Below are 10631 nucleotides of genomic sequence, written 5' to 3'. Positions count from 1 at the left end.
GGCTTAAGAGGTATAATACACGATTAATTACTGTGTGAGGTACTTATAATTAAATATTAGGTTTGCAAAATATGCCCAAGGTTGTCTTGGCTCAAGATTTGATATTGACTCATGATGTAAGCTTGAGATTGTGTGCCTTGAGATTTAGTGTTGGCCCAAGAAGTATGTCCAAAGATTGTTGGCTCGAGATTTGGTGTGACTTAAATCATATAGAGAAAATTAACTTAAGCTTATTGATAGTCAATTGATTTTCATATGAGAAGACCAAGTCTTTGATTCTAACAATTGTTATAAGGACCAAGTCTATCAAGGTTTGTTTGTTTTCAAGTTTGATTACTAGCTAAAAGAAAAATGGCAAATAGGCTTCACTCGTTAACACTATGGCTACCAATGAGAAATTCAAGCTACATAAATTTGATGGAATTAACAACTTTGGGATGTGACAATGTGAGGTATTGAATATTTGTGTCAGCATAATTTATATATTGCTCTTAAAGAGAAATCTAAAAATGTGAATGATAAAAAATGGGTAAAGATCAATCATCAAGCATGCAGTTCTATTCATTTATGTCTTATTAAACCTAAAAAAAAATTACTTTGTAATGAAGGAAATATCTACAAAAATCTATGGAAGACATTAGAGGGTAAGTATATGAAATTTAGAAAACTAACTTTATTTGAAGGAAAAACTTTCTTTCTTCGAATGTCAACTGAGTATATGTTTATGAATGATCATATACATGTTTTTAATAAAATAATAAAAGAGACAACTTTTAATCTAAAGACAAATCCATAAAAGATGAATATGTTTTTTGTCATAAAGGGAGGTATTGGAGGAAGGATTGTCCTAAGCTCCAAAAGAATAATAAGGTGAGATGATCTTCGATGTGTTGCCAAGTATAGAGATGTTGAGTCAAGCTTTGATGTGGTTAGCTTATCTTTGATATGCAACTCAAGTGAGTGGAATTTAGAGTTTAGTAACACTTATCACATGTGTCACTATAAGGAGTGGATTTCTAGCTTCAAAAACACTATATAATAGAGTTGTTTTTTTTTAGCAATAGTAATACTTGTAACATAATAGAAATATACTCAATTTAGTTTAAGACTCATGACGGATCAACCAAAACTTTGCAAATGTCTGCTATATGTCAAGTTTAAAGAAATGTTTTGTCTCGTTAGGAGCATTAGAGTTCGTATAGTTCACCATCATAATGAAATATGGGTTTTTGAAAGTCATGTTAAATGGACTCATGGTTATAAAAGAAATAAGAAAGAATAACTTGTACAATTTTAAGGTGAAAACAATTATTAAATCAAAAGCTATAATCGCTAAAGATGATGGAAAAACTAGAAATTATAAGACTATGGCTTATGCTTTTGGGACATACAAGTTAAAAGACTTTAAAAAACTTGGTGATGCAAAGGTTAGTGAAGGATACAAAAACGTACAAACTAAAATTTTATCTGTATTGTAATTTTTTACTATAGTGTGAAATTTGGCATTGTAATCCATTCTATTGATATATTTCACTGATGACTTCTTGAGAAGAGTTTGGGTGTATGTCATGAAAACTAACGATGAAGTTTTGAGAGTATTTTTAAATGGAAAAAGATTATTAAAATCACATAAAGATTGAACGATTTAAACTAAATAAATGTGGTGAATACAAAAGCGATCTATTTTTCCGTGTCAAAATAAGGGCATTGGTCAACACTTCCCAATTTGAAATATACCACAATATAGCGAAGTAACAAACAGTATAAATCAAACTTTTTGGAAAAAAGTTTGATATACATTGTCAAATGTTGAATTGAGAATTTTTTTTTGCGTTAGAGACAATTGTTTACGTATATCACTTATTGGTCATGTACCATTACTTGTAATCGTGGGCAAAATTCTTATTGAGGTATAGTTTAAACCATTGCTAATGATTATGATTTTTTTGACATATTTTTGTGTCATTGCTTATTTTTACATGAAAGATTCTAAATTAGATATAAGAGCTACGAAAACATTTTTCATGAAGTTTAGTATAGGTAAGAAAGAATATTGTCTTTGATGTCCATATTGGAACAAAATACTTTTTAAGTCAAAATTTGATTTTTATTGGAATTATTCTACTAAAATGTGTAAAGAACAATTATTATGGAAAGGAGAAGATTGAGGAAAAGATTTCAATACTTTAGAACAACTGAAATTTGAGACAACATCAATTGATCCAACAAATGCCAATGAGACAAATAGTAGTTAAGGTATTGTAGATGAAAAAGATGCTTCAACTCAAGCACTTCCCCAAAAGCAACATTTGATTGCAATTAGTAAGCCAAAAAGGGATATCCAAACGGCTACCATTTTGGCTTTTTTTAACCCTTTATCTCACTAGATTTTGTATTAGTTTAGTTAAAACTTAGAGAACTCAAAAATAACTCCACTTATTTTATTTAAAGCATTTTAGCAGCTTTACCCACAACTAAAACTAAAATAAAAAATTTCATAATTAGGTTGTTATCAATTGTATTTAAAGTCTGTTTAACAGTGATTTCTTAAAAAGTATTTTTAACCTGAAGAATTTTTAAAAATATTTTTAAAAATATGAAAAATCATCTATAATATTAAAAAATCACTTGTAGTGTTTTTTTTTTTAAAAAAAAATACTTGACAAGCGATTCTCTAAAAAATACTATTGGAGAAAACACTTTGATTAAAAATACCGTCAAACTCACTCTCCGGGTTTTTATTTTTATTTTTTATTTATTTATCCGGATGTAGCAAAATAAGAATGAATCCAATAATGAGTATAGACACGTCTCTAATTTTAGAAACGTTGAAATTTTGAAATCTCAAATAGATAATAAGCCCAACCGAATCCAACCAGATCTTGACAAGCCCATTAAATTTCGGGCCTCCTGTGAAGGACGCACCACAATGGCTTGATTCGCTCGTATCTGATGGTCCGTATACTAGATCTACATCCAACCTACAGCACCTGAACTTTTCTCAACGAATCACAAGACGCCACGTAATCGTATTGAACCTACCAAAACTGCATAGCACTCCACTGCACGGAATCCATTCTCTTCCCTTGAATGCCAAGATCGCAGAAGCAGTGATCCTTGACACACCAAAAATCCCAATTATGGAAACCTAACTGTTACTGTAAGTAAAATTTTGAAACTTTGATTGTCAATTCTATTTTTATTTTTTTATGCAAATAAAATTTTCAATAATTTTATTTTTTGAATTTTTAGGGTTTTATTGATAATGAATTGTTTGATGTAATTTTTGAATGGAAAACATTGCCTGATTTGATTGAAGTTAGGGTTTAGGGTTTTTAATTGTGTGTGCGCAGGTCATGATTAGATGTTTAGTTCTACAAGAATTGTATTGGGGGTTTTGGGATATTCATAGATGTTGAATCATTTTAATTGTGTGTTGATAAGCAATGGAATCAATTGATAACGTTATTTGGGTATACAGCCAATGTGATCGAGCTAAATGGGGTTGCTCTTGGAAAGCGAAAATTGGCCTTATTTAAAGAATTATAATTTCTGATAATTTTACTGCTATAACGAATTCGAAGTTCCAATCACAATAGTTTTTGTAAATCACAATAGAATTGATGGAATTATTGTGACTTCACAATGTCACAAGCATGGAGCATGGAATCAGTCGCAAGGAAATGGATTTGATGCTCTGTTTGGTTGTGAAGAAACTTAAGGAAAATAAAGGCCTAGTTGAGTCAAAAAGTGGCGCGCTTTTTGGGAATGAAAGCATCAGAAACTGTATGTTTTCAAGTGTTACTTACTCTTTTCTCTTTTTGATTTCTTAGCAACCAAATGGAGCATGATTGAATATAAGATAATGTTGAAGCTTGTCTGGTTGAGATGGCTCATTCATTTTTGTTTCATAGATTGGCTTCACCATGCACAGTATAGCTATCAAGGGGCATTGATGGTTTTCTTTTGCTTTTCTTAAGGGAAAAAAGGACCAGTATAGTAATTAATCATGGCTGGATTAGAGGAATTGAAAAAGAAACTTTCACCATTGTTTGATCCCGATAAAGGCTTATCAGCTGGATCAACTTTGGACCCTTGTGATTCTTATATGGTGAGATTCTCTTTGTCGGAGAAATTGGCAATTTGGCAATGCGACATGAAGATTTTTTACTAATAAATTATTGGTTTTGTGAAGCTGTCGGATGGTGGAACAGTTAACTTATTGAGCAAATCATGTGGAGTATACAATATAAATGAGCTCGGGTTGCTAAAGTGCTCATCTTCTCCAGTAGATGAAGCAGATTATAAAGAAAGGACTTATCGGTGTGCTTCCCATGAGATGAGGATTTTTGGAGCCATAGGTAGTGGTGCAAGCAGTGTTGTGCAGAGAGCTATCCATATACCCACTCATAGAATTATTGCGTTGAAGAAGATTAATATTTTTGAAAAGGTTTGTGTATCTCACTTGTTTTTTGAATGTGCATTTTATTACTTCTGGCTCCCATAGTTACTGGACAGAATTATATGGGCAGCATGGTTTTTACATACTACTTTTAGTAGTGTTAGCTCAATTGGTTGAGATACTGTATCACTACTCTTTAAGGCACTAAAAAAATATTCAACTTCCATATTGCCAGTTTCAGGATTTGTTTGGTTTTGTTTAACATACAGTTAACCAAAAAAGGAAAAAAAAAAAAACACACTTAGGTTCTTGGTCCTGGTGTTTTGCCATGCTGTGAAGGGAAAGGATTTTTTTTTGTTTCGGTACAATTTGAGAAGTACTTCTTCTGTTCAATGAATTTGTCAGAGTTCTTAAGTGCTACCTGCATCTATAAGTGGTAACATAAAACTCAATATGATTGACAGCATTTTGGCTACTGTTTTACATCCCACTAGTTTTGATTATTACACCACCACATGAACAATATCATTAATATCTGTCTTGAAGGATGGCAATGTTTGGATTCCTGACCTAGAACAATATCAATCCCTGTGATCCATGAAAAATATCTAAAGAGTCAGCAATGCTAACAGAATTCTGCTTATTGACAATATAATTAGTAGATTAGATTGCAAAGGGATACCAGTCACATGCTGTCTTTTCTTACACAGATATTCTCATTTCACAAATTAGGAGAAAAGGCAGAAGCTTCTTACTGAGATGTGGATGCTGTGCGATATTATGCACTTATCATATTGTCTTACATAAACATTCCTATTTTGCATACCAGGAGAAAAGGCAACAGCTTCTCACTGAGATAAGGATGCTGTGTGAGGCACCTTGTTATGAGGGCCTTGTGGAGTTTCATGGGGCATTTTATACTCCAGACTCTGGACAGATAAGTATAGCTTTAGAGTACATGGATGGAGGGTCCTTGGCAGATGTCATACGGGTGCAGAAATGTATACCAGAACCAGTTCTTTCATCTATGGTTCGAAAGCTACTACATGTAAATATAAATTCTTTGGTTCAGCTAGGTTTTCTGCTTTACAGAAGTTTGATATATGAAGATATGTTCTTTCTCATGTAAGTTTAAATATTTTGCATTTGTCTTCAAGGGACTATGCTACTTGCATGGAGTTCGACATTTAGTTCATAGAGACATAAAGCCAGCAAATTTGCTAGTAAATCTTAAGGGGGAGCCAAAGATAACAGATTTTGGTATAAGTGCTGGCTTAGAGAATTCTGTGGCAATGGTAAGTCTAGTACTATATCAATCTGTTGTAGTTACTTTGCTGATGCTTTTCTTAGTGTGTATTTATTTGAATTGATGGTTCTTACTTTCCTGTTTTACATGGGCACAGATATTGGTTATGACTATATCTCGTTTGTTGCTCTAAATGTGGTTTATCAGTGTGCTACTTTTGTTGGAACTGTTACATATATGTCACCTGAGCGAATTCGGAATGAGAACTATTCTTATCCAGCTGATATTTGGAGCCTTGGTCTTGCACTCTTTGAATGTGGTACAGGGGAATTCCCATATACAGCTAATGAAGGACCTGTTAATCTTATGTTGCAGGTAACATACTCTCTCTCTCTATTTGATTAAGGTTTCTCTGTGCTATCTTTCTCAAGTAATTAGAAGTTGGAGCTTTCAAACTTTTACAAACATTCTATAAACTTACATTATTAGAGTATTTATCTGGTGTAAACCAAACAAATTTTGTACATATTATCTGCATTAGTATTTGGTTGTATAGAAGTGTTGGTCATATTAAGAATCTCTGAAGTTTGGACTTCTTCTGCACAGGAAGAAAAGGAGATGGGCATGTAAATTTTAATGGTTGCTTTAACCTGTATGTAAAATTTAGTACCCTAGCAATCATGACATTCTTAGTAATCAAAACCTTGAAAAGTTTGTAGATTCATGGTTGATGCTAAAATATTTAAACACTGTCAGTTTAATTTAATTAGTTACTTCTATCTGCATGGCATTCTTGTGTTTCGCATTGCAACTAACAATTCCTGTTTCTTCATGGCAGATACTGGATGATCCATCACCATCTCCACCAAAACACATATTTTCAGCTGAGTTCTGCTCATTTATTGATGCTTGCCTTCAGAAGGATGCAGATGCAAGGCCGACAGCAGAGCAGGTGAGCAAAAGGCAGATACCTGATGCAGTATTTATAGATAGAGAAACTTTATGGGTATTTGAATTTTCCATGGAATTTGAATCAGTCCTTTGAGCTTTTTTGTTAGGATTTGAATACATGATCTTATATCCTTGTTCTGGTAATAACCCTGATGTTTCAATATTGTGCAACCTATTTGTATCATTGTATGTTCAGATGCCATGTAAAGTACAATAAGCAAATCAATTTCGATAGGCAGTCCAAATACCCTCTCAGTGTATTTATTGATTCATGGCTTAGTTGTTTAGTACTGTGATTTTGGCATGTAACTTACATGGTATTTTACAAAGCTTTCAAACTATAGTATTTCTATAGAGATTGTGAACTAAATCAAAAGAGGATAATTCAAACTCAACATTGTATAATTTGTATCCTTGGCTGCAGCTTCTTTCCCACCCATTTATTACAAAGTATGAGCATGCCAGAGTAGATTTAACGGCATTTGTCCGAAGCATTTTTGACCCAACACAAAAGATGAAGGATCTGGCAGATGTAAGTACCTTGCACTTTCCAATTATTAACCTGTTAGAATGTGCTAACAACTGTACGAATTTGGCAGCTCTACAATAGATGGAAGGGGCAAACATCTATGCTATTTAAATTACCTGGGGACATTTTTGTTGGATGTGGATCTGAATGGATTTCTTTTCATATGAATATAGATATGAATGTTTAGATCACCAAAGTTCAAGATGCCCAGATGACCTATGGGAAAAATTAGAAAGGGGGCACCGTATTTTGCTTCTAGTCTTACAGACAAAACATGGCCATATGACCACTATGACTGAGACGTTATTTTTTTGGTGATATAATAACTCCCACTTGGTGATCCATTTAGGGTGGTTATCTACGTTAAAATCATCCCAATCACAAATCATTTGAATTGAAAGCTTTGTGTAATGCAATAAAAGCAGGTGCTCTAGATTCATATCATACTGATGCCTAAAATTGAACGTTTTTGTTCCTGATCTCCTATTTCTAAACCATGACTAGAAGATATATGGTGCTTAGAAAGATCCAATAACTTGTGGTCAATATTTCTCCATTAAAAGGAATTATTTGTAGCAGTAGTTTTAGGTTACAAAATAAAGACAGTTGAAATCTAAAAGGGAAATTATTAGAACTATATGAAAGAGCAGGCAAAATGGTAAGTTATCCATGTGGATATAGCCCAACTTTGCTTTTTTGAAGATTTCCAGAAAGTGATCAATATTTGGCATTGATTAACTTGTGCTTCAATCAACCTAACTTTTGTCATTCTGACTATTTGGGGTTGTAAATGCAAATATTTTTTGCATTTTTTGTCTTCTTAGAATCATATCTACTTTCAAGTCCACAGGGCATTGCCTGTTTTCTCACTATCTCAAGCAATGTTCTTTTTGGTTCCCCTTCTACTTGTAGCACTTTCAATCAGGACCCATGTCACAACTTTCTAATGTATTCACTAGCAATCATTGCAGTGGCTCGAGCCATCTCTACAATCATCCCCTTGTCTTGTCTTTCTTTGGGCCTAGCTTTAACTAATCTCTAATGCAAACATGTCTGGTTCTATTTTTCTTGTTTTCTATTCCTGAATGTTGATCTGGTTATTTTTTTAATGGTCATTTTGTGAATATAATCTTTCTTCCCTATGTTCTTACTGTTCTATAATAATTCCCTCTGGTATAGGGTTATATGCGTTGATCTGACAGCCTCCTTGGAGCAACCTTATTTTTTTCACCCTCTGTTTCTGTTGTGGGTTTCCCTGGGGAACTTCTTCTCATCCATCCACTTTAATTCTATTAATGGACAGAGGGGCAGCATCTTGGTGTCCCTTTTTTGTGGATGATCAATCACATCTGCTTGTCATTCTTCCAGCAGTTTTTGGACTTATGAATACTTCGTTTTTGGATTTGTGTTTATATTAAAAAAAATTTCATCACACAAAAAGTGCCCTTTAACTGGAATGGAGGACCTCGGTGTCTTAAAGTAATTTTTCCATTGGCTTCTCAGTCTTTTCTAATGTTAGCGAGGAATTTATATGTTTTATTTCTATAAAACATTTAAGAGATAAGAGAGGAACAGTTTAGTTTCATATGGCTTCAATCCATTCAAATTATTTGGCTTTAAGTTTAAAAAAAATTACTTAGATTTAAGCCACTATTACACTAGCTTTACCCAGTGATTTAGACCTGGACATTCATACAGTTGAAGCTTAAACCGATATTCAGAATAAAAGCTGGGCACTTTTGCTTCCAATTCAACAAATACTAATTTCACTTACATTTGCTGACCAGATGCTGATGATACACTATTACTTACTTTTTGATGGGCCTGATGACCTTTGGCAACATACAAAGACCTTATATAAGAAAGATTCAACTTTCAGGTACTCTCACTGTCCCATTTTTTCCTATGATTTTCATAAAGTGAAAGTTAGATTTGGCAGCTTTACAAAGAGAGATTCAAATATATTAGCTACTGATGTTCGACCATATGAGATTTAATTGAAAGCTTCATGTGTGTTTGGAACAAAATTAGGTAAATTCATGATCTTGAAAATAACTTATGCCCTATTTGCTTCAACAGACACCAGGAAAGAAAAATAGATTTTAAATCTAAAGGCTTTTTTTTTTTTTTTTTTTACAGGAAGCTTACTGAAGAAACGGGATAAATTTCCCCAAGCTTCATGTTGATATATCCAATATCTATTAGGCCTATGAAATGGTTTTTCCATGGAAAATTTTTTACCGATAATTTTCAATCAAAATAAATAATGGCTTCATTTGTTTGTTTTTGACTCTGCGTGCGGTGGCATGTTGTTCTATGCTTAGTGGTTATAATTATCCACTTTGGTAGTGGTTCAATCTTTGGCTTCTCTCCTCTACTAACAGAAACCTCTATCCTTTGTAGTTTCTCGGGTAAACAATCTGTTGGTTCAGATGATATTTTTGCTACTTTGTCGGGCATTCGAAGTACATTAGTGGGTGACTGGCCTCCTGAACGACTTGTGCATGTTGTGGAAAAACTTCAGTGCCGTGGTCATGGACAAGATGGAGTTGCCATTCGTGTATCAGGATCCTTTATTGTTGGGAATCAGTTCCTCATATGTGGAGATGGTGTACAAGTAGAAGGTTTGCCTAGTTTTAAAGATCTTTCAATCGAAATTTCTAGCAATCGGATGGGAACATTTCAGGAGCAGTTTATCATGGAACCGGGAGATGCCATTGGCCGCTACTTCATAACCAAACAAGATCTCTACATCATCCAATAGAAAAACTAACAAATAAGATTATGCCCTACAAGGTCAGTAGATTGGGCACTTGTTCACAAGTTTATTGTTTATTGGATGTTAGTTGGTTCTTAGTGTCTCATGCTTTAGTCTGCCTTGGATATGAACTCATCACCCATTCCACAGAATGATTCAGCTGGTTGAAAGGGACTGGCAGGATTTGATTGTAGATCATCTTATAACAGGAAACAATTGAGGATAACATTGGACTACAGGAAAACAAAAACATGTAGAACTCTCTGAAATGGACTTTTCGAACTCGACAAGCATGTTAAATTTAGGTAGAAGAACTTCAGGTGGAATGGGCATGGACCTCAATTTAGGTGTGGAAGATTAATGTTGCATTTTATGTTGCCTGCTTCTGCCAAGAATTTTCATTACTCTCCCTCCTTCAAAATTACCTGCACCTTTCTGTTGGCAGATCCTCAACCGTTCCACCTCCCAGACCTCTAAGCTGACACTCCGTTGCCCCAGACTGTACAGTTCCACTCCAAACGCAAATCTGTGTATCAGTTTTGAATTTCATGCAGCTAAATGTAATTCTATACTCTAATCTTAGATGATTATTGTCATTATATTATCTATGTTTACTTATGAAATGGATGGCACAATATCACACTTGAATTTAATCATGGTGAGATCATTCTCATCCTCACGGCTCACTGTATCACTCATAGCATTGTTACAATAATCGTATGGGCTAGCAGTTTTCTGTCTTTAT

At 33.9% G+C, this 10631-nt stretch overlaps 1 protein-coding gene across 3 annotated transcripts; it reads left to right on the top strand.

Annotated features, from left to right (window-relative positions):
• Positions 1-3037: 3037 nt before the first annotated feature.
• LOC100257776 (mitogen-activated protein kinase kinase 3) lies at positions 3038-10539 on the top strand. 3 transcript variants are annotated; one of them, XM_002274826.5, is made up of 11 exons: positions 3038-3160; positions 3981-4111; positions 4196-4450; positions 5232-5450; positions 5560-5697; positions 5856-6023; positions 6487-6600; positions 7024-7131; positions 8916-9007; positions 9532-9924; positions 10332-10539. In XM_002274826.5, exons 2-10 carry the CDS (start codon positions 4010-4012, stop codon positions 9890-9892), a joined length of 1557 nt encoding a protein of 518 aa, XP_002274862.1. In that variant the 5' UTR covers positions 3038-3160; positions 3981-4009; the 3' UTR covers positions 9893-9924; positions 10332-10539. The 3 variants fall into 3 exon arrangements, with proteins under 3 accessions (XP_002274862.1, XP_010660866.1, XP_010660867.1); XM_010662564.2 differs by having other exon boundaries at positions 9532-10539; XM_010662565.3 differs by lacking the exon at positions 3981-4111 and having other exon boundaries at positions 3047-3160; positions 9532-10539.
• The last annotated feature ends 92 nt before the right edge of the window (positions 10540-10631 follow it).

This window comes from Vitis vinifera, chromosome 14, assembly GCF_030704535.1.
Source record: "Vitis vinifera cultivar Pinot Noir 40024 chromosome 14, ASM3070453v1".
Lineage (NCBI taxonomy): Eukaryota > Viridiplantae > Streptophyta > Magnoliopsida > Vitales > Vitaceae > Vitis > Vitis vinifera.
This window is presented reverse-complemented; position numbering and strand designations above follow the sequence as displayed.

Coding starts and splice junctions, on each gene's coding strand:
- LOC100257776 (XM_002274826.5), top strand. CDS start 4,010: ATGGCTGGATTAGAGGAATTGAAAAAGAAACTTTCACCATTGTTTGAT. Junction 4,451..5,231: donor AGATTAATATTTTTGAAAAG/GTTTGTGTATCT, acceptor TTTGCATACCAG/GAGAAAAGGCAACAGCTTCT. Junction 6,024..6,486: donor CTGTTAATCTTATGTTGCAG/GTAACATACTCT, acceptor TCTTCATGGCAG/ATACTGGATGATCCATCACC.